General features: G+C 33.4%; 7 protein-coding genes across 7 annotated transcripts; 4 read left to right on the top strand and 3 right to left on the bottom strand.

Moving 5' to 3' along the window:
- Positions 1–693: 693 nt before the first annotated feature.
- On the bottom strand, positions 694–2,430 carry HO133_000982 (uncharacterized protein; the record flags this gene model as incomplete). The annotated part of the gene is made up of 3 exons (XM_037291915.1): positions 694–738; positions 786–2,296; positions 2,349–2,430. The coding sequence occupies 3 exons, from the start codon at positions 2,428–2,430 to the stop codon at positions 694–696; spliced, it is 1,638 nt and encodes a 545-aa protein (XP_037152277.1).
- Positions 2,431–2,613: 183 nt separating this feature from the next.
- On the top strand, positions 2,614–3,751 carry HO133_000981 (uncharacterized protein; the record flags this gene model as incomplete). The annotated part of the gene is made up of 4 exons (XM_037291914.1): positions 2,614–2,839; positions 2,892–3,404; positions 3,455–3,560; positions 3,652–3,751. 4 exons carry the CDS (start codon positions 2,614–2,616, stop codon positions 3,749–3,751), a joined length of 945 nt encoding a protein of 314 aa, XP_037152276.1.
- A 517-nt stretch (positions 3,752–4,268) lies between these two features.
- HO133_000980 (uncharacterized protein) lies at positions 4,269–5,859 on the bottom strand (the record flags this gene model as incomplete). The annotated part of the gene is made up of 4 exons (XM_037291913.1): positions 4,269–4,827; positions 4,879–5,311; positions 5,365–5,656; positions 5,713–5,859. The coding sequence occupies 4 exons, from the start codon at positions 5,857–5,859 to the stop codon at positions 4,269–4,271; spliced, it is 1,431 nt and encodes a 476-aa protein (XP_037152275.1).
- A 232-nt stretch (positions 5,860–6,091) lies between these two features.
- On the top strand, positions 6,092–6,696 carry HO133_000979 (uncharacterized protein; the record flags this gene model as incomplete). Its single annotated transcript, XM_037291912.1, has 2 exons — positions 6,092–6,434; positions 6,506–6,696. 2 exons carry the CDS (start codon positions 6,092–6,094, stop codon positions 6,694–6,696), a joined length of 534 nt encoding a protein of 177 aa, XP_037152274.1.
- A 15,932-nt stretch (positions 6,697–22,628) lies between these two features.
- Positions 22,629–23,471, top strand: HO133_000978 (uncharacterized protein; the record flags this gene model as incomplete). The annotated part of the gene is made up of 3 exons (XM_037291911.1): positions 22,629–22,917; positions 22,980–23,205; positions 23,255–23,471. 3 exons carry the CDS (start codon positions 22,629–22,631, stop codon positions 23,469–23,471), a joined length of 732 nt encoding a protein of 243 aa, XP_037152273.1.
- A 427-nt stretch (positions 23,472–23,898) lies between these two features.
- Positions 23,899–24,732, bottom strand: HO133_000977 (uncharacterized protein; the record flags this gene model as incomplete). Its single annotated transcript, XM_037291910.1, has 5 exons — positions 23,899–23,968; positions 24,024–24,437; positions 24,491–24,549; positions 24,607–24,639; positions 24,700–24,732. 5 exons carry the CDS (start codon positions 24,730–24,732, stop codon positions 23,899–23,901), a joined length of 609 nt encoding a protein of 202 aa, XP_037152272.1.
- Positions 24,733–26,147: 1,415 nt separating this feature from the next.
- HO133_000976 (uncharacterized protein) lies at positions 26,148–26,897 on the top strand (the record flags this gene model as incomplete). The annotated part of the gene is made up of 2 exons (XM_037291909.1): positions 26,148–26,276; positions 26,313–26,897. 2 exons carry the CDS (start codon positions 26,148–26,150, stop codon positions 26,895–26,897), a joined length of 714 nt encoding a protein of 237 aa, XP_037152271.1.
- Positions 26,898–27,960: the final 1,063 nt, after the last annotated feature.

The following is a 27,960-nucleotide window of genomic DNA, read 5'->3' as shown; positions in this document are numbered from 1 at the left end:
ACTTATCAGATTTACCCAGTCTGTGCTCAAAAGGTCACAGTAGGTATCAACTAAGACCCTTTAAGCAGCTAACACAGTATATCTCTCTGCTCGTTCATTTGCTGCGTACCAAAACCATGAAGCCCTATCTGAGGAAAGTGCGGTACAGGTGAATCAGACTGTTGATCTGGAGAGGGCAACGACGAACTGCAGTAGAGACTTTGAGCGAAGATTAATGTCACTTTTGGATATTAATAATGGCCTGGCTTGTCAATCATCACTCCGACGCGATGTTGTCTGCTTCTTATCACCGAACAGCCATCTCATTACATATCCGTTTTGCAATAGTTGTATATCGCTCCTCAATGCGCGTTCGGGCATTTGACGGTTTGCAGCATAATCCACGGTGTGGTCATGTTGATATCATGACATACACGATTTCACGAAGCGGTCAGAGCCGAAGGCTCTCGCGATCTCCGTTCAATACGCTTCATGGGCAAAGTACTTAAAGCTCGTTTTGCCATCAACATAGAGCCGCTGAATTTATCGAATCTCAAGGGCAGTTGTTTGGGGACGAAACTTAATTTGGGATGGAATTGCATACAAGACATGCCACTGTGGCTTGATTTCTCCCCACTGAACTCTGAATGCACAATCAAATTACCTATGTCGCCTCGCTAATTGCATTTGTGTAATATGCAAGCTTTCATCCCGTCATTCGTCTTTGTCCCTTGAATCTCGTTGTGGCTCAAAGTTCAACTATGAAGATTAGTGCCAGTTTCAAGTGTATAGCCAGGGCACAATACCTGATTGCCATTGTATAGCTGGTGATTGTCTTGGTCGTCTCGCTCATCTCGAAAAGTGCGAATGTTGACACCTGTCCCTGTTGCGCCCGCTTCGTGGTTCCCTTGCATTGTAGCATCATGGGCCGTTGCCCGCCCGAGTCCTAGGAGTGTTCCAAGGGCTCCGGTAATAACACCAGCACCGGCAGATACTACGTTGTAACCAGCTGAGGCCCCTTTCGAAACGATACTTTGCCCACCGCTGTAAGCAGCTGTATAGCCCTGGACTGGGACTATGACAAGAGTGGCACTAGGAGTAAGTCCAAGAGACTGCAAGCTCTCTTCCTCTTCTGAAATAGACAACGTCCGGTTTGGCATTGGCGTCAAAACTTGCTTAAACGTGTAGGGCACGTCGTCAATCTTTTGTTGATCTATCCAGGGCCGGACATTCCCTCGCAGTGTCTGATCAGAAGGGAATCTGCTCCGAACTGTGCTTCCGTCAAATAACCGAACTTGTACGGCGCATTCTTTAGATCTGGTTGGTTTCGAAAAGTTGACTTCACTCGCCAACTGCTGGTCAACAAGTCCACCAGCCCCATCAGTCCCTTCTGATTCTGCCTTGGCGATTGCTCTGCGACGCTCTTCTTTCTCCTTACGCTCAGCTTTGTCGTGCTCGATCTGCCTCAAGATTCTCTCGCGTTCCAGCTTCGCTTCCTGTTGTCGTTTCCTCTGCTGTGCTGCATACGTAGCTTGATTAGCCTTAGCCGAGTCCGGAGCGACAACCATAGCTTCTTTTCGAGCCTCTGCTTTGGCTTTCCGCTCTGACTTCTCAGCAGCATCCTTTCCCTTTTTGTCTATTTCCAGTCTACGACGGCGATCCGCAAGTAAGTTCTGCACGGTTTGGGAGGGCTGGCCGCCAGGAGAGGCTGAAGAAGGTGCCGTGGACTGAATCGCATTTGAGGGAACAGCGGCTGTGGGGTCCACGTTTTGGTTGCGTGATGGGGGCATGTTTACGTGATCGGCTGTGTTGCGAGCTGCGGACGGCGAGTTGTTAGGGTCAGAGTTGAGCGTGGTCGACTGAAGTGAAGGAGGTGGAGAAGCTGGGCCAAGGCTACCGGCTTCATGCGACGTGTCAGGCTCATCTGAGGAGAATTGAGCTGAAGATGACCTTGTAGCAAGTGTTGGAGCCCAAGGAACAGTTTGATCTAAGGTGTGTTGTGTTATGGATGGGTCTGAGGCAGGTGTTGGCGAGACAGTTGTATGTTGAGGCTGAGGCGATCTGGAGGTTAAAACCCTCAAGATTGCAGCTTTGAACTCATTTTTTTCTTCTCCAGCTCGAAGATCAAGGGCAAGTTGGCCATTATTTATTATGATGAAGGCGGGTAAGACTGGAACAGGGTAGTATGCTGCGAGATGTTGAGCTTCTTGTGATCCGCCATTGATGAGGACTGTGATGGCCTTCGTTGTCAAAGCAGTGGTGATCTGCTCATCCTTCAAGAAGTCTTTTTCCCATAGGGAGCTTTGTTCATCATCACCTTACTCCAGTCAGTCGGAGGCCAATTTCAAGCAGAGTGTAGAGAGACACACCCTTGACAAAGCAAGCCACGGACTTGGATTCGCTCAAAGCTAGAGCGATGCCTGACTGCAGATCTCCGTCGAAGAACATCATCGTATTAGTGGTCCTTGGGAGACCGCAAATGTAGGACTGACAGGTTGAAACAGAGGAAGCGTTTCGATCTTCATGAGCCCAGCGCCGGGTGGTCAGAGTGAAGTTTGGCTCGAATTCCAGGTAGTTACTCTATGCCGAGGCCAATCACCAGAATGTGTCATATATTTACAAACTGCAGCAACCATGAAACCTTCACTGTTCGCTTCCCCCTTCTCGAAATCCACAAGATTGACATCGCTTCGAACAGCCCTACGTCCTCGAATATGCCCCAAGTGCGAGCAACCATCGCCCTTCCAGCGGAGATATGCACACACCCCCGCTGATGACCCTTACTTCCAATCGATCGTTGACAACCCGGCTGTGCCAGTTAGAAGTGGCCAAAAGCATGGCCCAGGCCTGATAGTGCTCAGTAAACCTCCTGGCCAGTCTAGTACCCCGTTCTATTACCTGACGCCACACAGTACTCATCCCAGCCATCGCATTTGGCCTCGGGACATGGCAGGTCTTCAGGCTTCGATGGAAAACAGACTTGATAGCGAGATTTGAAGATCGTATTCTCAAGCCGCCCCTGCCCTTACCGCCACGTATAGACCCAGCTGCCATCAAAGACTTTGACTATCGACGAGTTGTCACGACAGGCCTTCTACGACATGATCAGGAGATGCTCATTGGGCCACGAGTGCACGATGGCAATGATGGATACCTAGTGGTAACGCCATTACAACGCGAAGGAATTGCATCGACAATACTAGTGAACAGAGGCTGGATTCCCAAGAAGTTCAAGCGGCAGCTGGACAGGCAGGCAGGTCTACCCATTGGGGAAGTCACCGTGGAGGGGTTACTTAGAGAGCCATGGAAAAAGAACATGTTCACGCCAGACAACAAGCCTGAGCTGGGCGAGTTCTACTTTCCAGATGTCGAGCAAATGGCAAAGTTTACTGGAAGCGATCCAGTCTGGATAGAAGAAACCATGGGTATGGCTCATACGGCGGCTCACAATTCAGATAGCTGACTAAGTTGGCAGTACCGGATCTTCTGAAAGCGTATGATAGAGAGGCTGTAGGAATTCCAATAGGTCGGCCAGCTGAAGTGAACCTGAGGAATAACCACACGCAATATATCTTTACTTGGTAAGCAATGCCCAGGGGTATCATCTGTAACCACGCTATGCGCCAAACACAAGTTCGCGAGTCCAAAGAATACTGATGCCAAATCGATTAGGTACGCCTTGTCGGCTGCTACAGCCATCATGTTCTGGATGGTCGTGAGAAAGCCACCGTCGGATTCTATCAGGCGAGTCCGCCAGAATAAGGAGTGGTAGAAGCCTCGACTTCGAGACATCCGCCGAAAGCCAAATCATGTGTTCCCAGCGACTCTTCTTAGGGATGTGTGAAGGAGCGTTCTCTGCTAGATCGATCAATTTTGGGGGCTCTTTCGAGAGAACGCAGATGCTGCGCGCGAGATAAGCTTTGCGGGATCCATAACACAGGAACGTGAGTTGTATTCATATGCGAGTATGGGACGCTGGCGGTCTTGACGAGGAGAGCCTTCAAGCAATGGAACTCCAAGCTTGGTCTCGGTTAGAGCACTGGATTTCAAAGATTATCGGCTGGCGAGTAACCGAACCTTGTCACTCTACACCTTCCACTCCATCTCTATCAATGACTGTAAGCGGGTGTCGCCTCTTCAATCGGCCTACTTTGGCGATCGGCATTCGTATTCCCTGGAGCAGCTCTCCCGATAGATACTTCTTGGCCAACGAGAAGGGCGTCGTTGTGGCAGACACTTGCCGCTGTCTGTCTCACGGATGAGCTTTGGAGCTGTGTGTCATGACAGTCTTATGCCGGGCCAAGAGTTGGAATGACGTACCGCAACATGACAGCAATGACATCGTTTTCGCCAATTTTCCGTCTTCCCGCATGGCTAGCGAAGACACCAAGATCGATACTGAGCTGTTCGAAGTATTGGTCAATAGCCTCAGTGATGGCCTCAAGTGTTTCCTTGTCTATTATAGTCGATTTGCTGCCCAGTGATCGAGCGAAAGTAGATGCAATATTTTTAGTGACCCCAGCGGGAAAGCTGGGATACGGAAACCCCTGGCGTGACTTCTTCATGGGTCTCGGCGCTCTCCTTCCGGCTTTAGCCTTCGTGATGGAATTGGTGGGTCTCACGTTGAGTACACTTTGCTCAGGCTCCTTGTCGAGGCCTCCAAGCTGTTGCTCGTCTGGGAAGTTTGCCTCCGCGGAAGAACGTCTAGACTGAAGCACTGGGATATTGAGAATGAAGGGAGACTTTCCTTCGCCCTCGAGCTCCCGTGCCTGCTGTACTCTGTTGGAATGACCTTCGCGACGATCGTGATCTTTGTACATGGCGCGCCGCAAGCCTTCTCTTTCATCACTATGCGGGGTCAGCATTGCTCACACCCAGCCTTTCTAGATGACTACTGACCCAGAGCTCGATTTCCCTCCAAGAACTCCGAAGTCATCCTCGTCTGCATCGGGCGCAATTTGCAATACGCTACCCTCGAACAGAGGCTGCGATACATCGTTTAGGCCCAACGCACTCGGATCATCGAATAGGTTACTGCCCCGGACAGTACCAAAGCTGCCTCGGGAGAGCCTTCCCGGTGGTTGATCATCCAGAGCACGCCGCCCAATCTCTATTGATCTTCCGGTCTGTTCTCCCGCTTCTAATTGCATTGACAGCCGCGGAGGCGCCAGCTGAAAATTGTCGTCTTCATCTGCTCGATCTTCAATCGCGATGGAGAAGCCGGGTCGCTGCAGCTCTAGACCATCTTCGATATTGTTGCCTTCAGTTACGCGGCGCTCATTTTGTTCAAGGTGCGATGGAAGAGAAGATGGTTGGCTATTCAAAGCCAGAACTAAGGTCCTTCGCTATCAGCTCGATTCAAAGTGCAGTGGGCTGGGAACCAACTCTTGCTAAGGTTCCTAAGTGCATCCCTTGGTGTTTCACGCTGCATACGCCTACTTTTGCGTCTATCGCGACCTGGCGTAGCCCTTCGCTGCTGCAAAGCTCTGATTGCGTGGGGTGTTGTGGGATTGCTTCTCGTCGTCAAGAATTCCTGCAGTGGCCGGCGAGCACCTGGCGTGCGCGACTTTGCGGAGAGTGCGCCGACGGCACTGCCCCGAGATGTGGTAGCGCCAACGCTAGAAGCACGTCTCCGAGGCGTTGATGGCTTTCGCATTAGTCCGGCTAGGTGTCGCAACTGGAATGAAGGGCTTGTTAGCAATAATTTCCATAACTTCGCCCGGGATTGCTAACGTTTGCAAATGGTGTTCGACCTTGTCCAGTGGGGCATGCTTGTCCGGCAGCGGAGTTTCGCGGCGTGACGCAAAATAGCTTGGATGGAGCTGAGAGCTCGTCTTCAGTTCCAGAATCTACCCTGATGTTCTCCTTGATATTTGACATTGTTTCGTACAGCATAGACCTATTTACGTAGTCTCCACGACCCAAGACTCCCTCGTGAAAGTCAAGTCTCGATTTGGGCAATCCGTAAACAAGTGAACGAGGATGTAACGCCAAGAAAGCGCTTGGAAGCCACGCCACACAGGTCGCACTTTGATTAGGTAACTCCGAGTCTCCGATATGCAAACCGCATCAATCTGCAAATCTACTCCTTCAAATTTTGTATTCTTCTATAATGTCAGAAAAGTCGAAAACCTCTTTAAGCGCTTTGCCAAAATCCAAGGTACCGGCTACTACTATCAGACTCAAATCGCCCTTTCGCACCGCAAAGCGGAAACGCAACGACGGCGAAGACCATGATCTTGAGGCTGTTGTCGACAGTTCAGCGAAGCAAAAAAGGTCCAAGAAATCCAAAAAGACTAAATCGGATGAGGATCATAATCTTGATCTAGACCAAGGTCTTAACCTAGCCATCGCGAAGTTGGACAATCGATTATTAGCGGACTACGTCGCCAAACGAACCAAGCGATTTTTCCCAGATCTCAGCCTTGTGGAGCTCGAGGACAGATATATCTCAGGTATTGTTTGGACACAATTCCTTAAGGAGGCATTAGCTGATGCTCAAGATGAAGGCTAAAAAATTATGTAGAGACAGCCTTCCATGATACCACATCATGGGAGAAGCCAAGAACTTTGCAGGACATGGCAAGCTTCCTTGAGCACTACAATCCGAAAGCAGCAGGAAATATGGCTCTCTCTTCGGCATCAAAAAAACTGGGAAGCCCACATACTCTTGTGATCACATCTTCTGGTCTACGTGCTGCAGATATCACTAGGTAGGCCACACACGTTGAGCCGAGAACTTGTGAAGGCACCAAAATTGATTACCAATGCTGTCTCAGAGCCTTACGCCTCTTTCAGACAAAAGACGCTGTGGTGGCAAAACTCTTTGCCAAACATATCAAGCTGAGAGAGGCAGTAGATTTTGTCAGGAAAACAAGGTGTCTCACATCGATCTCCCTCTACAACTGAGTTCTAGGTGCTAATCTCTTCAAGGATGGGAATTGGTGTTGGTACTCCTTCTCGAATCATCGACCTTTTCGACTCAGGTATGTTACACACCATTTCTTCCAGTACAACACGCCAATTTGCTGTGAGCCACCGTCCTGATCTCAGCAGGTGCACTATCATCATCCAGTCTGGAACGGGTAGTGGTTGATTGTTCGCACATTGACCAGAAAAAAAGGGGGATATTTGATATGCGGGAGACACAACAGCCCTTGATGGCATTGCTGAATCAGTCCGAGCTGAAGAATCGTTACGGAAGTGGTAGTGGAAAGGTTCGACTCTTGCTCTATTAGCTGTCGTAAATTTCAAACTCATTCTCTGTGTGATGTTCCCACTGGCAGTCAAGATGTTGACCCTAAGAAAATAAACCCCGATTTCGAGGTCACCTCGCAGGTGATTGATGACGCCCCACGCATTGAGATTATGATGACGTTCACAAGCTCTCCTAAGGCATTCTCTTGTTCGTGATCCCGTAGGAAACGTGGTCGATGAGTAACCGATTGCTGGGTTGGTAGGTGACGGTGACGATTGCCGAACGCGGGTTCTGCCTTCCCACTTGATCAGCTCAACGTAGGGAATTTCAGAAGGAAAAAATGCCTAGCGCCTGAGCAATGCAACACTTTCTCCTCCTTCACTCCTCCATCCCACTGCCCTCTTCAACTCGTCCAAAAATTCAGTCCTGTTGACTGCTTCCTTTCATTCCATAAATTCGACAACGCCACATCTACGCATCTCAGTCTGTCACTACAGTTCGTTTCGCTTCACCGGATCACCTCACTGACAGGTAAATCTAAACACCTGCAAAGCTTCCTCCCACGTCAGTATGAAGCTGCAGACAACAATGCTATTTGGCATTGGCTTGCTACACAGTGCCGTCGGCCTCAAGACCCTAGAGTCTCCAGGTAAATCATTCTATCTTTCCCGTTTGTGCTGACCAGGACGACGCTAATCTGCCAACAAGTATGCGTGTCGAAATGTTGGGAGAATTCCAAATACGTCAGCACCTGTGTCCAAGCCAATGAGACCCAATGCTTGTGCGAGGACGCTGAGTTTCAGAGCGTATGTACTCCAGTCATGTCGCCTTCTTCCATCTAAAGTGCGTTACTGATGGATTCCAGATGGTGCTTCAATGTCTCTACTCTCAATGCCAGACTACTCAATTCGGCTCCGCCCTTCACCATACCCTCTCGGTATGCACTGATTCTGGGATGGATAGCCTCGATGCCTTGCCTCCTCTCCTCCGTCACCAAGGTCTACGCAAGCGCGGAAGCCCAAGCATTGGCTATGCATCAGGTCATCTCTCAGCATCAGCCATCCACTCTGTGGCTCGTCGCTCTGTCGATGCTTCGGCACATGTCAATGCTCGTCCGACACGCAGCGTCAGCCACCTTCCCACCCACACGCATGACTTGCCGATGTCACTGCCAGTGGCTACTTCTACACCTTTAAGCGCTGCCAACATGAATAGCACCAGCGTGTTAGGCCCCTCAACAAAGGCTTCCTAGGGTGGCCCAAACAGGACAAATTCCAGTGCACGGACAAGGCCAAACTCAACATACGACAACGTGAGCGCCAACAATTAGGTCCTTCGCGGTATCTTAGACATATTGCAGTGAACACAGACCTTTTAGCGCACATCTGATACCAGCATTGTTGAGGCAGGTATCATTTGCACTGCTTGGCTAGGAGAAGTCACTTGGGTTGCTCGCCGTCAGCTTTCACTTCGCATCCTAATTTAACATTCTATGAGCATTTGCGCGCTCAGACTTGCATTACCTTGAACATTCGCTTCTCTGTACATGTATGACAAGCAGGTCAGCCTTCTGTCCGCCAAGTCGGTAGATTTTAGAGCTCAACTAAGACAATTGATTGGTGGTGTCTGACTACAAGAACTCTTTATGTACTGGACGTCGTTGTCACCCTTTTTTAAAGGCGTAGGCTGATGACGTTTGATTATGAGTATGAGCTGTACCTGGACAGCATGTGACCTGGGTGAATACGCAATGCTGATATTCCAATCCCAATGGTTTCCTACAATAAAACTAGTCATATAAATCAGCACCCGTCGTACTCTCCATTTGTTCGCAATCTTGCTTTCATAGACGAAGGTCAATGCCAACGACCAAGCTTTTGCTTCAACAGCGCCATTAGACAGCGGAGCTCCAAAAGATTATGTGCCCCATTCATAAGGACTCTGCAAGTATTCGAAGCGCAAGGTACAGAACAGCAACAACGGAACGATCATCGCTGTTTATGTAGGTTATCGGCTGTTGTCTTTGCAGCTTATATTGCAAGATAGCGACTAGGGAGGTTTAGCAATATAATTCAAAAGAATAATTCAAAACGAAAAGGGTAACAATCTAATAGGCTAATTATATAGAGTAGTTATTAACCTCGTCGATTATTTATAAATTAAATTACTATTTTATATTATAAAATAGTAATTTAATTATAAAGTTACTTTATATACGAAGATTGCCATCGAAAGTCTTAAATATTAGAATTAAGACTTTAAACTCTTAATATTCTTAGTAAATATCTTAAATATCTTAAATATTAATACTTTATATAGTAGTAATATTAATATTATATATTTAAAGTATATATATATAAAGTATATAGTAGCGATATTACTATATATATACGAAGTATATAGTTATAATATTACTATATATATAGTAGCGATAGTAGTATAATATTATATATACTTACGCTAATAAGAATATTATAAGAAATAGAAAATAGAGAGAGAATATAAAGCTTTTTAATATATATTTAATATGTATCTAGTATAATAAGTAAATATCTTTCTACTACTCTTTAATTATAATATCTAATACTTAGAGTATTAATTATAATAACGAAATTAGATTATAAATACTCGCTTTAGCTAAAGCTAAAATTATAAATAAAATTGTTATTATAATTACTAAAATATCTCGTTATATAATTAAACGTCTTTAGAATTAAGTCTATATTAGAGAATATAACTCTAATAAATTTAAAAAACTAAAGCTATCGTATATTATCGATATCTCTAAATCTAAATAATCTATTATTATTATATTTAAATTTAAGAGTACTATTCTTATCGCTATATAAAAGAATCGCTATAGTTATAAAAAGACTTTATTTATAATAATCGCGGAATAAGAAATCTTATTAATAATAGTCTTATAAGTACTTAGACGTAATAACTTTCGATTATATAAAACTATTAAAAAATCGTCCCTTACGAAGGCTATAATAAAAGCTTGATATTAATTCGCTTTATAATATAAGAATTAGATTATAGAAGACTAGAAAAGAGTAATCTAGATCGATAAAATGAGTATAATTTTAAATTCTCGATAGGGGAAAGTGCGTATCTGGCGTTAATCTAGTGAAATCTTTATTAAGTCTATTATATAACATCGTTTTATAGAGACTATAGAGTTTATATTTTAGAGGTATTTTTTCTATAATAAAAAAGATCTATATTATATTTAAAAGTCTGAAACTATTATTAAAAAGAAGAAATATATTAAGAAACTAGTTAAAATTAATAAGATCTTAAAGCCTAAGTATAAAGTAGCTTAAAAACTTAAGATCGATATATGACGTATAAGATTACGTAACCTTTCTAATAAGAAGTCTATATAAAAATTTACTATAAAGATTAAAAAAGTTATTATTAAAGGGAAGAAAGAGGGAATTAATTAATATCGCTATTAGAAGAAAATATATATCTCTAATTTTCTTATATATCTCTTATTAATTAGATATAAATTCTTATTTTAAAGCTTATAAAATTTATTTAGAAGTATAAATATAAGTAATTTAATATAGAGATTATAAAGAATAAGATTTTAATATACGTATTTAAATACTAGAAAGCGATTTATATATTATTTAATATTATTTAAATAATTTAATATAATAACTCTTCGAATCTTAATATAATTAAGCTATACTAAAATTAGATAAAGCGATATATAACTTAAAACGATATATTTAAGACTTAAAAGGAGGTCGAAAAGCGATAAGTTTATTACTAAAAGTATAAATTATTATAGAAGAGAATTTAAAAGTAGATAGAGTATATATCTAGATATATTATCGAAGTTATTCGTTTATAAGACGATAATAAGTATTAAGAGAGCTATAAAGAAGGGGATAAGCGACTTTATAATCTAGCTAATCGAGTAAATTAGTATATATATAATTATATAAAATATCGTATATAAATTATAAAGCTATTTAAGAAATTTATTAAAATACTAGAAATACTAAGAATGCCAAGAGTTTTAGCGTATATTTAGAACTTTCGATAATAATCTTTATAACGTTAGCGTAATTACTTATTTAGATATATAAAATTAAATAATTAGTTAATAGATCTATTAAGCTTTTATTATATATATCTTCTATCTTTTAATAAGTAATAGCTAAGTAAAAAGAGATTTCTAGTATTTATACGTTAAATATAAGATCTATAAAGAAGTCTTAGTTTAAAAGAAATAACTCTATATTATTCGAAGTCGCTTTTATTTTATTAGAAAATTTTATCTTATTAATAAGTTAATAATATTTTATAATATATAAATCTTTTAAAGTTATATTAAGATACTATTATACTACTTTTCTTTTTTATTTATTTAAAATATAATTTATTATACTTTTAATTAATCTTAAGAAATCTCTAGTATACTATTAATAGAATAAAGATTTTATAATTTTATAATATTTAATTACTTCCCTCTATAAGTGAAAAAAAAATATTATTTAAAAGTCTTTTAAAAGAAAAGAAAGAGTTTTTAAATTATATATAAGAGAAAGAATAAAAAGAAGAAATATATATTATTAGTTGAAAAGAAAGATAGTAATAACTTATCTTTATAAAATAATTTTAATATTATAAGATTATATATAAATAAATAAAAGTAAATAATAAAGAATTTACGAAATTAAATTAATAGTAGTTATTTAATAAAGAACTCTTAAACTTTAGTTTCGACTCTTATACTATATATATTAAGAAAATATTATTATAAATAATATTTAAATTAGCGTTTTATAGTAGAAAAGCGATTAATAGAGAATAATAAGATTCTTATTAAAGATATTATTCTTAAATATTAAGTAAGATATAAAGTAAATTTAATAAGATAATTTTAAAAAAGAATATAAGAGAAGTTTATAAAGATTATTAAGTAAGATTACGCGAGTATTAAATATTATATAAAAAATTATTTTAATTATAGATATAATTAGCTAAAATAAGATATAAAAGTAAGTTATAATATAAGATATAAAAGAATATATAAATTTAGATAATAAATAATTTAGATATAATAATTTAGATCTTTAAAAAGAAGAAGAATATTAATAAAGTAGTTAAAGAAAAGAAGTTATAAGATTTATAAAATTATAATTAAGATTATAAGTATTTAAATAAGAGAATAAATAATAAGAAAAGAAAGAATAATATATTTAGTAGCGATAAGATTATAAGATTATAGATTAAAATAATAACGATAATAATAAGAGTAATATTAATAAGATTCTAAATAGCGACTTTTTTATATTATTTAATAATTCTTTTATATTATATAATCGCTTTATATCTAAACTCTTATTATTTAACTTATTAATATTAATATTAAAGCGAAAATCTTTTATCTCTAAAAACGATTTTATCTCTAATAATAATTTTTAATTTTATATATATATACTATAATTAAAAAATTTAGTAGTATAAATAAGTTATTTAATATATTATATAAATAAATTAAAAATTAGAAGAAGAAGAAAATCTCTAATAAATCTTATAGAAAAAAGAAAAATTATAAGATTATAGCTATTAAAGAAATTATTAAATTAGAAGTAACTTTAACTATATATTTTAAGTATTTAATAAATTAATTTATAATATTTATATATTAATTATTAACTTTATAGTCGCTAGCTTAATCTAATTAAATTTAAATATTAATTAATAATATTTAAATAAATAAATAGTTAGATATTATAATATATATTATTAAAGATTATTAAAATAATATAAAGAATTATTTAATTTATATTAGATATATAGAGAATTAAATTAAATAATTTACTTTTATATTAGCTAATATAGAAAAAAAAGTAATATATTTAATAGAAAATTAAAAGCTTTTAAAAAAGATATAGAACTTTATATTAAAAAGTTTTACTTAAAACTTAATAGCTTATAATATTAATATAATAAATATTTTTATTAAAGCTATATTAATATATAATATAGCGAAGATTAATTAATAAATATTAAAAAATAATAAAGAGTAATAAGTATTTATCGATTAGAAACTTAAAGAATATAATAAATAAGATAATATTTTAGAGACTAATAAGAGTAATATAGAGATATATAAATAACTTTTTAAGACTATAGAATATATATATAAATAATATATAAAATATATTAGAAGTCTTATTAAAAGTATATAAATTTAAAAAATCTAAATTTAAATTATAATATTCTTCTATTAAAAAACGATTTCTTCGCTTTATATTAAAAGTATAATTTTATATAAGATATATATCTTCTCGTCTAGAAATTATATAAAAGATATTTATATTTTATATTATTATTATATTTTAATTAAGACTTTAACTAATTTTTTAATTTTTTTTTTAATTATTATAAATAATATATAGTCGTATTTATAAATTTAGATAAAATTCTTTTATAATATATTTAAAATTATAAAATAAACTCTCGGCGGATTTAAGAGTACTCGAAAAAATAAATTTTAATATATATATACTCTTTACGACGTTTTAAACGATTAATAAATAGTTATATAAAAATTTAATAAAGTTTAATTTTAAAAGATAGAGAGCGTAGAAAATGAGAGTACTTAATTTTATATATATCGATTTTATTATTTACTTTTAATATAAATCTTATTTATAAAAAGATTAAATAAATAGATATAAAGAATTTAATTACTCGCGACTTTAGAGAAGACTTTATCTTTTTTAATATATAAATTTCGATTAAGAGTTATATAGTAATAATAAGATATATTAATAGTTTAAGCGATAATTTAAATAATTTATATATATAATAAAATAAAAATACGGATTTAATAAAGATTAATTTTAACTATAGAAAGTATATAAATAATTTAAATATTAAAATCTTACTCTATAATATTAAGATATTAATATATAACGAGTAAAGGCCTATAAATTAAATTCATAACCGTTTTTTTTAATCAGGGCTGTCGAGTAAATTTGATAAGCGATCTTTAGTGAGTAATCTTTGGTGAGCGATATTTGAATTCCTTGCCTTTAAATATCTATAAGACTAAATTTAGTAATTCTTCTTTTATCTGAAAGCTCATATTACGTTCTATAATTTAAAAGAAAAATTCTAAAATTTTAATAGAAAATAAAAAGGTTATTTTAAAATTAAATAATGTGTACCTGTTTTTTGATTAGGGCTGTCGAGCGAACTTTTGTAAGCGATATTTGAATTCCTTGCGCTTTAATAATTATAAGACTAAATTTAAGAATTCTTTTTTTATTTAAAAGCTTATATTTCGTTCTATAATTTAAAAAAAAGCTTAAAATTTTAATAGAAAATAAAAAAGTTATTCTATGTGTTAATAATATACACCTATTTTTTTGATGAGGGAGGCGCGGGAGGGCGAGTTTTTGATGGTTGCGAACGCTAATTTATTTATCCGCGATGACTTAGCCGATCTAATTAAAAAGCGTAGAGGACTTGAATTTATAATTGGCTGCATATATAAATTCAAGGTTTTTAAGCTTAGCTCTATCTTATTCTATTATATATACTAATATACTAATAGAAGATCGAATTTCGAAGTAAATTATATTCTTATTATCTTTAAAATAGATATAATAGTTTATTAATAATATAATTACTCGATAAAGATCTTTTATAAATTAAAGATCTATCTTTAAATTACTATTTAAAGATATTAGAGATTTAAAGATTTTATATTTATTTAAAGCTATATTTTATTATAACTCTAATACTTAATATTATTTTATTAAAGTATTATTTTTTTATATAGATTAAGTTTATATAAGAAGATATAATATAATATTAATAAATATAAACTTTATTTCTAAAAAGATAATAATAATAATATTTAGTATATTTTTATATCTACTATCTTTTCTTTATAGAGATTATAAATAATTTTAATAAGATTATCTAGATATATAATTATTATCTATATTATATTATAAATTTTTTTTATAAACTAAGTATTAAAAATTCTTCTTATCTTCTAGTCTTATAGTTTTTCGAAATATTCTATTAATAAAAGTCTAAATAATACTTCGTTTATAATATTTATTAAGTCGTTTAATAATATAAATATATAATTAAATTCGATTATAAAAGAGAGTTAAATATTATAATAATATTAGATTATAAAGTTTTCGTAAATACTTAAGTATATTATTAAAAGTAATAAATAAATAGATTTTTAATTATCTAAAGATTTATATAAACTTATATAATAGTTTAAATTATAAAAGTTTATATAGTATTAAATTTAAAGTAAATTTAAAATTAAGGCGAATTCTTTATTAATAATTAATACTTTTTAGATTAAAATAGTATATAAAAATATATATTTTATCTTTTATAAAGTATATAATTCTTTATAATCGTTTAGAGATTTATAAATTTAAATTAAACTCGATTTATTTATATTTTATTAGAGAAATATATTTATAATATAATATAATAGCGATTATAGTTTAATAGTCTAGTAATATAATATAAAAATCGTTATAATAAAGATATTATTATTAAAGAAGTTTATAATATATATATATAGTAAAAGAAGAAGAATAAGTAAAATTTAAAGAGATTTATAACTCTTCGATAAAGGCTTCGTTAAAGTTCGTAATATTATCTAATTGAGTTAGCGGTAGAAGAATAAAGCTATTCTTATTTTAAATTATTTCTTTTAAAAAACTACTTATGAGAGCAATATGGAAATGTAAGCATAATGAGTGGTGTGTAGTAAAGATGGTTATTCTTCTACTAAGAAGTAACTACTTATAATACTAAGCTAAGATTCTTACTAAGATACCTTCTTAGCAGATATAAAGATAGACGAAATTATATATCTATATAATCACGATAGCTTACTATAATAATATGCCGTGAATAAAAAGTATAGCGATCTCGGTATATATATAAGTAAAGAGTATTATATAAGTTATTATAAAGCAAGTAAATATAGATAGTAAGGCTCTTATATAGTTAATTTCTTTCTTCTAGATATCACAACCGCAATAGCCGTAATAGACTTCGAAGGTTTAATTACGAAAGACTTCTATAATAATAGTGAAGATAATAATAGTATAGCAGCGAAAGACTTCTATAACGTCGTTAATAGCGAAGATAATAATAATAGCGAAGATAGTAATATATCGATCTTATAGTCTTTCGATATAGCGGTTTTATAGTCTCTTACCAATTCCGAAGCATCGTCTAGGTGCTTAATATTATATTATTAATTATATTTAAAGCTATATCCTTTTCATCGTACTAGATATTTAATTAACTAATTCTTATTATAACGTCTAATACGCTTATTAAGTAAGAACTATAGTTTATATAACTTATAATTATTAATATTATCTTTCACGTAGATAGAATTAGATTTCTTTAATAGTGATTTATAAAAAGAGTTAATACTAGCGAGCTATAATTCTAGCTATACTATTAAAAATATAAGATAAACTCTTTAATAATTAAATATATCGAGATAATAAGCTTACTTATTTATCTTAATAATAACTTCGAAAGAATCGATATAGTATTAGCTAATCTTATTTATTTTAATAGTATTAATAAATTATAAGATAGAGTACCTTACGGGAGCTACTATATATGGGAATTTACTATTAATAGAAAATAGATAAGTTATTGGTAATAATGATGCGATTTATATAATAAGGACTACACACCGGATATATTTAGATTCTACGTTCTATATAACGTAAATTATATAAAATTTTCTATTTATAGAAAATTTAGTCGAACTTACTATTAATGGATAGTTAATGGATAGTTAATAAAATATAAAAGAGATATCGATTTATTATTATTTTAATACTACGCTATAAAGTAATTTATTAATATATTACTAGTAGAGAATTAATGAATAGCGGTAATTTATGAAATTTTTCGAAAATTTCTTTAAGTCCCACAGCCCTATAGGGCTATATATCTTACTAATATATTAAATTTCGAGAAAAATCGAAAAATCGAAAAATAAATCACGTGACGTTGATGAATAGACTATTATAAGCGAAGCGAGATACCCGAATTAGTGTAAACCTTAATATATAATAAGGGAATTACGAAATAACTATCTATTTATTTCGAATATCGAATAATTTACTATTATAGAAAATTTGATATCAATAGAAAGTTGATTGAAAGTTGATTGAAAGTTATAACAAATATCGAGTTAATGGTATAATCACGTAATATACCCTAATCGTATATTCCCTCTAAGGTAGTTTTTATATAGATATAAGAGTATTTTATCTCTCTTTTTAAAGTATATAAACTAGTATTTATAATTATAATAGAATTTCTAAAATATTTAAACGAAGCTTATTATATTAATAACTTTAACCTTAATAATAGCGTATACTTACTATAATAGTTCGAATAATATAATAAAATTAAAGGCCTTATTAAGAGAAAAATTATAAAAGAGCTTATTCGATAACTTAATTATAGTAGTTAACTATATATTATTAAAAAGTACTTATATATATAAAAGAATAATAGATTATATTAAAGACTTCTCTAGAATATATAAATAGAAATATAAAGTAATTTTAGTCGTCTAATTAGTACGTTTACTACTATTATCTATCTAGAGATAATAAATTATAAAATATAGTAATTTAACTCTTAATTTATCAAATATAGCTTTTTATAGCTCTAATAGAAATTTAAGATCTCTATTAAATAATAAGATCTTTAATATTTCTTAATTATCTATATCGAGATAATTTAATAAAATAATAGCTTACTCTTTAATACTTTAGATAGATTTATTAGAGATATAAGTAATTCACTTTATAAACTTATCTATAACGATTATTATATAATTAAATCCCTTATTAAATAATAATATAATAAGAATAAAATTAAGCGTTAAGATATAAAAAGATAAGATAAAACTCTTTATAGACTATAGATAATTATAAGACTTATAATAATAAATTTATAATATTAGATACTTAGAATAATACTTAATATAGCTATAAAGATACTTAAATAATTCTTATATATATTATAATTTAAAGATTATATCGAAAGACCTTTCGAAATCTAAGTAATTATTTTTATAAATAATTTCGAGAATATCTTTAATTAGCGATTAAGATATATATAATCATTTTAAATCGATAAATTTATTCTTATAAAAAATAAGATTAAGATCTATAATATTATAAATAAAAGAAAGCTCGATATCTTTGCTTTTAGCTATTAGCCTTACATTAATATCTATAATATCGATAATTCTTATTTAATATAAATCTATATCGTATTTAATAAGAAGCTTACTGCGAAAGACTTTATTTATCTCTACTACGATAGTAGAATAACTATAGATATTATTATAATTCATTACTTATATAATATAAATATATAAGATATTAAGCTTCGAGTAATCTTCGAATAGCGTTAATTTATTAATGCTTATAAGGCGTAAAAGCGCGTTTAATATAATATATTCCTTATTAGACTTATATCTTATATCGAGATAAAATTAGCGAAGAAATTAAAAAGTATATATTAATCGTATATTTAGTTTTATTATAAACGTTATAAAAGTAATAAAAGATTACTTTATAATATTAAGAATAATTAAATAATTAATTTAAATAATAATAAATCGCTTAAATAACTTTATAAGATATCGAACCTTCTTAATAATTTATATAAATTCTATTATCTCGAGTTTTATAAATTAATAATTCTCCTCGATAGAAATTAGTATTCTTAATAAATATATAATTAACTTTATAATAGTTTTAAATAGCTACTTAATACTAGCTATAATAATATATTTCTTTTTAATATAAAATATCTATACACCGAAATCCTATTTCTTAGAGATATTAAGATCTATTTATAAATCTCTATTTAAATTAAAGTGTATAAATAATAAGAGCTTGTTTAAAGCTTTCTATAAATTTTTATAATTGATTTTATATAATATATCTAGACGAAGCTTCTTAGAAATTTAAACGATCTAATTAGTTTTATTTTTAATTAAAACTTTAACGATATATAAATTTATAAGATAAGCGTATAAAGTTAAGTTTCGCTATACTATTAACTCGAAAATATAATCTCTCTTAAATAGTTTTTTAAAAGAGTTAATAGATATTATAATATTAGTATAAAATGCTATAATTAAGATCTTATAAATATAAATAATATATCTTTAATATAAACTACGTTATTGATTAATAATATTAATAATAATAATATAATTATTAATATATACTTTATCTTAAGTAATATTAAGTATAATCTTTTTAAGATTTATAATATTATTTTCTAATAATATATAAGCTTTTAAATTATTAATAAGATAAATTTTTTTTTAAATATAATAGAGAATCTTACTATCGTCTATCTTATTAATAGAGATATATATTAAGATTAGAATATATTTATTAGTATTATATATAGCTAAATCTAAGTTCTTAATATAAAGAGATAAAATTATTTTTTAAATTTTTATAAGAGATAGTAATATTAGTAGTTATAATTTATCTACTAGAGTAACTTTATAATCGATATTAATATAAATCTCTTTATTAATAGCGTTAAGCTATAGACGTATAAAGATATAAATATAATTTCACTCTCGAAAAGTAACTTTCGTATCTAGATTAAATTTTTCGATAAAGTTAGAGTTAATAATTTTAATAGAATCGAAGTCTTAGTAGTAAGAGACTTCTAATTAATAAATGAAAGGCTTCTATTTAATTACGAAAGGCTCTTATAGATAGCTCTTTTATAAGTGCTTATAGAGTTTTATTTTAGATGTAAATAATATATCGCAATTTTGATAAGCTATATAAATATCGACGAAGTTAATATAGATCTCTTTATATAACTATTCTTCGTAATTATTAATAAAGCTTTTCTTAGATAATTCGCCTTAATAAGCTTCTTATACTTTATTATACTCTTAAGAAATATTAGAATAATTCTTATTAGCATAATTAACTTAATTATAAGCTATTTAATCGCTATAATTAATTTAATAAGTAGCGATCTAGCTATAGTAGATATCTTATAACTACTATAGCTACTTATCCCTATTACTTTAATAGCGATCATCTCGCCTTAAAAACCTTTTATCTTAAGAAGGATTTAATTATTTAAATTAATTCGAGGACGTCAAATTTAATATACTTAGAGGACTGGCGATTTAAAGATATAGCGATATAATAAGCGAACGATTGCTTTATAAAGCGTATTACTAATTTAGTTAATAATCGTACTATTAATTATTATAAGCGTATTATTCTCTATTATAAAGTCTATTCTAGTAGCTAGAAGACTATCGCGAATAAAACTAAGATTAAAAGAAGTTAAATAATTAATTTTTATAGTTCTAATAATCTTAATAATTAGTATTTAATTAATTTTATCGAAAATCTTATTAAAAGATTTAATTATTACGTTATTATTATAGTAATTAGCTTTATTAAAATCTTTAATAAAATAATCTAAATATCTTAAATTATATATCTTTCTTTAATTTAAATACTTAAATAAACGAAGAAATCGATATTATAATAGATGATAAATCTACGAAAATATATAAATCTACTATAATACCTTAATAGATAAATATTAATTAATTTTTAATATTATCTATATTAGTAGATTTTATATAATAAATAACTACTTATATATAGCTCGAAGGCTCTCTTCTATTATATATATCTATTAGAGTATACTTCTTAGTAATAAAATAAGCGAGTACTACCTTAATCGATTCCTTAAATTATCTTAATAGTATTTTATATTATTTCTTAATATCATTATCTACTTATAAGCTAAGCTTTTTAAAATCTAATAATTTAATAATATATTATAATAATACTATATCTCTTAGTACTATATTAAGATTAATTTTAATTATAAAAAAGTCTTTTATAATAACTATATTTTATAGTTATTTTATAAAAAAAATAACGCTATGAAAGTAGATATCTTTACTAATTATAATAATCTCGTTTTCTCTATAGAATTTATCGAGATAGAAATCGAAGTAATTAAGATTTAATAAATTTTATTATTTAAAAGTATTTAACGAGATAGACGGCTTTTTAGATAAATCTTATAGCTCTAATTATTCTATAGAGTCTATAGGGCTAAATAGTATTTATAAATTCTATAATACTTAAGTTATAGCTCTTTAAATAATATTATTAATATCTTATTAAAGCTATTAATAATTAAGAGAAAAATTAGAAGTTATAATATTATTATAGATTGTAATCTCTATAGAGATCTTAGATATAGAAGAAGAATATCTACTAGATAAGCTTATTAATATAAGATTTCTTATTTAAATAAGATTTAAAGATTTTTATATAACTAGCGAGAGAGAGCTTAATAAAAATGAATTTAATAGAGTAATATTAATTAAAAAAGACTTTAGTAGCTCTACTAGCTATATAGTAAAATTATTAAAATCTCTAATTATCTTACGAAAGAAAGACTTATTAATAATCTAATCTAGTAATTATAGTACTAATAATTTAAATCTTAGAAAATTAAATCTAGTTTTTACTCTATTATCTTATAATATAGATAAAGATCTTAATAGCTCTAGAGACTTAAGAATATAGATAATAAAATATCGAATTATAGATACTATTGAAGGCTTTAATAGATTAAGATATAAGTATACTATTTTAATAAAGTCGTCGATTTAAAAGACTAGTATAATTATCTTTTAATTAATATAAATATAAACGACGTCGACGTTAAGAAGATATTCTATTAGATTAAAATTACTTATTAGATTAATAAGATAGTAGAGGCTTTTTAATTAATAAATAAAAGAGCGTTAATAAAAGGCTTAGATAATAGAATAGCTGTAAAGAATCAAGCAATAAAGTGCTATCAAATAAATAGATAATAATAGAGAAGCTCCTAGATCATTCGATAGTTAATTGATATTGAATAATAGTATTACTATCATATTATGAGAGTAATATAGAAATATAAACATAATAAGTGATATATAGTAAAGATAATTATTCTTCTACTAAGAAGTAACTACTTATAATACTAAGCTAAGGTTCTTGCTAAGATACCTCCTTGGCAGGTACGAAGGCAGGCGAAACCATATACCCATGCAATCACGACAGCTTACTGTGACACTGCTAAACCTTCCTACTATCGATCATATTAGTAAATGTGACTAGCGACGATCCGCCGCTGGCAGGGAAGGTCTGCCGAGATATCAATCACATTCACGAACGAGGGAAACTCAACCAATGGCGGTAGACAGGCATGAAATTGCCCCGTTCCCCTTTAAAAGATAAGCTTTCGCATCCCCAGCCCAACTCAGGATTGTTTACGATCTCAGGCCGTAGCCTCCCGAGCGTCACTGTGAGCTACAATGGGATCAGACTTAAAGCGAAAAGAAGCTCGAAAGAGGAAGTTCGAAGGCCAGCACAGCGAATCTTTACTTGATGCGGGCGTCAAATCGGGCTTGGAAGGCACATTAGCCGGCGGGCCACTACACAAGAAGTCAAATCAAGCGCCTCCACCACCATCTTCTTCGGAAAGAATTCCTACGGCTGAGAAAATTGCGGCTCGCAAGGTTGCGGTCGTAGACGAGTCCACGGACCAGGGGAAAGAAGAAGAATCAGCAATCCAAAAGGCCCAGAGATTCATCGTGTTCATTGGTCCGTCTACTCTGTTCAAATATGCTTGGCTCAGCCGTCTGACGGCGCTGTTCTAACACCAGGCAATCTACCTTACACTGCAACCGATGAGTCAGTAAGCAAGCATTTTGCGAAGATCAATCCTAAATCAATCCGTCACCGCAAAGAAAAAGATACAGAAAAGTCTAAAGGCTTCGCATTCCTGGAATTTGAAGGGTATGATCGAATGAAGACATGCTTGAAACTTTACCACCAGTCCGATTTCGAAGACGGGGAATCTCCCGCGAGGAAGCTGAATGTGGAGCTAACGTGAGTCTCGAAACGTGTTCCCAAGTCGACTACGAGTGACACTTAACAGGGCCGGCGGTGGTGGGGGTAAAAGCAAGGACCGGAAAAGTAAACTTCGAGCGAAGAACGAAAGACTGAATGAACAGCGAAAGCGAAGAAATCAAGAAGAGGAGAAACGAAGAAAGATTCCACAGAAAGATTCCCAACCTACACATGCGCTGGGCAACAACGGCGATATACACCCAAGCAGGAGGAGCAGAGTAGCCACAGATTCGCTTAATCTTTGATCCTGAAGTTCAATGGATCTCACTGCCGTCTTGTATTACGTTTAACGCAAGCGGATAGTGACGCGCGTTGCGACTCCGAGTGAGCGAGCAGATAGGCCTACTCATGAAGTATCACCCGTGCGCCATGTTCGAAATTCGAAGAACAAAACCCTTGCAGCTGGATCTGATTCCAAACGTCATATCTACATTCAAAGACTATAAGCCTATCCCAAACCGTCCGTACCTTGTTGGGTCGGGCGAGGCCCAAACTTTGCGACAATATAAAGGGAAATCTATCACGGAAACCGACCCGGCCTTCTCGTCCTTCCGAAGGCGTCAGATAATTCTCGGGTTCCAATGGCTCTGAAGACCTTGGAAGTTCAAGACAGTCTAATCCAGGTTCTGTTAGAGACGCTTCGTTCACTTAGAGATGGAAGTCTTGCGGCGATCACAAAATCATGCATTTGGTTCCCCGCTCTTTCTTAGGTTTCCCGATCGGGCGGGGATTCAAGACAGCTCTAGTCACATTCAGCATCTAACATTCACCGTAGTAATCCAATGGAGCGAACCCACCTGATGGCCTCGTCAAATACGCTCTTCAGGTTTCTTTGTGTCAGTGCTGAACATTCCAGATATTTATGTGCCCGGATCTCCTTCGACACCGCTAATGCTTGTTCATACGACACTGCCTCCATCCGCTTCGAGCGCAGCGCATCCATTGTTCCCTTATCCTCCCTCAAATCCAGCTTAGTGCCGACTAATATGATGGGTACGTTTGGAGCATGGTGTTCAATTTCTGGGAACCACTTTGCTTTGACGTTGTCAAAAGATGGTGGGCTCACGATGGAAAAACATATCAGGAAAACGTCGGTCTGTGGATATGACAGTGGCCGAAGTCGATCGTAGTCTTCTTGTCCAGCTGTGTCCCATAGCCCTAAGCTTATAGGCTTGCCATCGACCATAACACTTGCAGAGTAATTGTCAAAACTATATCAGGCGTCAGCAAGAGCCCAATGTAGTACTCGCGGAACAGCCCCCACACTGTAGGTATATATTCTCCAGGAAATGCATTGGTGGTGTATGATATGAGAAGACAAGTCTGCACAGAAGAAATTAGCAAACTTTGGACATGCCAATGCTGATGTATAGTGGCTACCTTTCCTACAGCCCCGTCGCCGGTCACAACGCACTATTTTAGAAACCCTTATTAGCGTCTGAATATGGGGCAGTAATAGTATTCCAGAAATACCTTCAAAGACTGGGTACTTGGCGCAGAGGCCATGTCGGACAGAGAAGCCGTGCGCTGGGCGAAGGCGTCAATGAAATATCAGATTTGGGAAGCAAATCAACGGTTGACTTAGTTACAAAATATCGCGGAATATGTAGTAGAGCCTACTTCTGCTGGGGGTCTCGCATCCGCCCTTGGCCCCTAAAAGCGCTTTGGAGCCAACGGAGCATGCAGTCAATCGGAAGGCGGTTGAAAATGCAAAGTACCGATGGGATCGATATCCCTGGCCCGCAATAGATCTTTAGATAGGAGTAGCTAGGAGACTAGCCAGGAAAGCAGATTTGGAGCTTGAATTCCTTTAGATGCATTGGCTCCCTATTGACATTCGCTTGCAGTGGTGTAAGAGCCAGACGTGTTCCAGATTGCTAAGGACACGTTGGAAGATAAGAGGCAGGAGATCGTGGAGTCATGCAGCAGTACACAGAGTTATTATTCGTTTCAACAACAAGGGGATCAGGGGACTAGGGGTTCCGACCCTGCACGCGCTTAATATAGAGTGAAATTCGGGTCACGTGACTCTTGGCGGTCACGTGAGATAATCACGTGACACGCCTTAGCGTATTTATATTAAGTCGCTCTTTTCTTTATAATAACTCTATAGTTAATATAACTGAGTATCTTATCTTATACTTTTATAAATTATAAGTTTAAACTCTATCTAGTAATTATTATATTATAATTACTATTTACCTCTATAATTATAACTATATTTAAACTTTAAAGATTTATTTTATAATATTTAAAGTTTATTATATAAAGACTATAGTAGTTATAAAGATATTTCTTTAATTTTATTAATAGAGATATTTCTTTCTCTTAAAATAATTATAGATTTAAGCGAGTATAATTTGTTATAATATTAGCCTCTTCGGCTATCGCATATATATCGCGTATTATTAGAGCTAGTAATTATTAGCTATTATTAGCTATCTATTTTATATATATAAATATTTATATATTCTATTAATTAATATTTAGTCTTTTAGTTATAGTTATTTCTTTTCTAATATATCTAATATTCTACTTTTAATAGATTATAAGCCCGAAAGCGAATAAGATTGTCATGAGATGCCTCAGGGATACTCATAGGGCCACTAGCGTAGGCTTGGCACCGCACATATCTGCCTGCAGACCACATAGATAATCAACATCTTTTACTACACACACATATAAGTCACACCATAATGATTCCTTAACAATTGGTAGCAACACCTTAAGATCTAATTCCACTTGATCCTATGATGTAGTAGACGTCTTCACGTCTACACCACACGTTTACGCAAAGCCTGCATCAACACCTAATAGTGCAACGCTCCAAGCCGGACCTCCAATACACTCGCGTCATCGAGTACCTTTTGACAACAACCCACGTCCAAATCGATCCTTTCAATAGGCCTGTCGATATCACAATGAACTCATACGCTGCAAGACTTGCCTCATTCACGTCATGGCCACACGTATATCCAAGTGCCTCTGACGTAGCCCGTGCTGGCTTTCATCGAGAATTCGACCCTACTTTTCCATCCCCGGATCTAACGGTGTGCTCACTATACGATCTTGATCCTTATAACTAGGATAGTGACAATCCATTTGATTTCCACGCTACTCGATCACCGAAGTGTCCATTTGTACGTGCAACACAGCAGAAAAAGAAGAACCGGAATCAGAAGACTCGCCAGCAATACAAGAGGTCTCTAAAAGCCACTCAGTCAGCCACTCAGCCAGAGCACTCAGTTGAACAAGAGGAGGAGTCACTACAACAGGCAAATGCGGAGAACACTGCGGAGAAACCAAGCGACAACAAGGCCACCATCATCAAGAACACGGCTCAGCTCTCCAAGATCCCACGTCATATGCTCTCTACGATTCCACATCAAACCACCACTCAGCAGGAGAACATCACTGCAATTTGGCCTATCATCTCCGCTGCACGATTGTGGCACACAATCACTGAGTTGAGCATACAAGAGAAGGATCTACTACGACGGTCACAGCCAAATCACTATGGCTATGGCAATTGGACCTCTGCAGGCAAGGGTCACATCGGACGATGCATATTTGGACGAATTGAAACCGTCCGATGTCTTGCTTCAACATCCATTTTACTATTCGAAAGGCTTTCACTGCGGCAGGAGAACTTATGGGATTCACACCACTAATTGGCCTGGTGTCTCCATTCCTTTCCGGCATTTCGAAAACTCACTCATTCATGCATGCATACTTCTTGCCATGAGGACATGGCATTTCTCTGTTTTTTGTGGGCAATTGTCATGAGATGCCTCAGGGATACTCATAGGGCCACTAGCGTAGGCTTGGCACCGCACATATCTGCCTGCAGACCACATAGATAATCAACATCTTTTACTACACACACATATATGATTCAAACCATAATGATTCCTTAACAAAGATAATATCAAAATATTCTTACACTTTCTAAGAGATATTAAATTAAACTTCGATAATCTTTTAATAGATTTATTCTATAACGATAGTTTATTTTTTTAGTCTATATCTATTAACGAAAGGGCTATCGCTATTTAATCTCTATATAAAAAATATTAAACTAAAATTCTTATTTTATTCGAGGTCTTGAAATAATACGAGTAAAAAACTCTTATATCATACGAGAACTCGAATTAATTAAAAATTCTTATATTATTTCGAGATCCTAATACGGGTAAAACGTTAAAATTCTTATTTTATTCGAGGTCCCGAAGCAATACGGGTAAAATAATTATTTCGAGATCTCGAAATAATACGGGTAAAATGTTAAAACTCTTATTTTATTCGAGATCTCGAAACAGATATTTAAAGTCTCAGCACTCTTTCTATTTTTTTTATTAAGATTTTTTATAAATTTAATAAAATTAAGTAAATAATTAATTTTAAATTTAAAGTATAGATATAAAAATTAATATAAGATATAATATATTAAGATTTAGAGAATTAGCTTTTAAGGCTATCGAGGAGTATTATAATATTAATTTCTTCGATTATTAAATACGAGTAAAGGCCTATGAATTAAATTCATAACCGTTTTTTTTAATCAGGGCTGTCGAGTAAATTTGGTGAGCGGTCTTTGATGAGCGATCTTTGGTGAGCGATATTTGAATTCCTTGCCTTTAAATATCTATAAGATTAAATTTAGTAATTCTTTTTTTTATCTAAAAGCCCACATTACGTTCTATAATTTAAAAGAAAAACCTCAAAATTTTAATA

This window comes from Letharia lupina, assembly GCF_014066315.1.
Source record: "Letharia lupina isolate WasteWater1 chromosome Unknown contig_11, whole genome shotgun sequence".
Lineage (NCBI taxonomy): Eukaryota > Fungi > Ascomycota > Lecanoromycetes > Lecanorales > Parmeliaceae > Letharia > Letharia lupina.
Note: the sequence above shows the minus strand (reverse complement) of the source record. Positions and strands in the feature narration are given on the sequence as shown.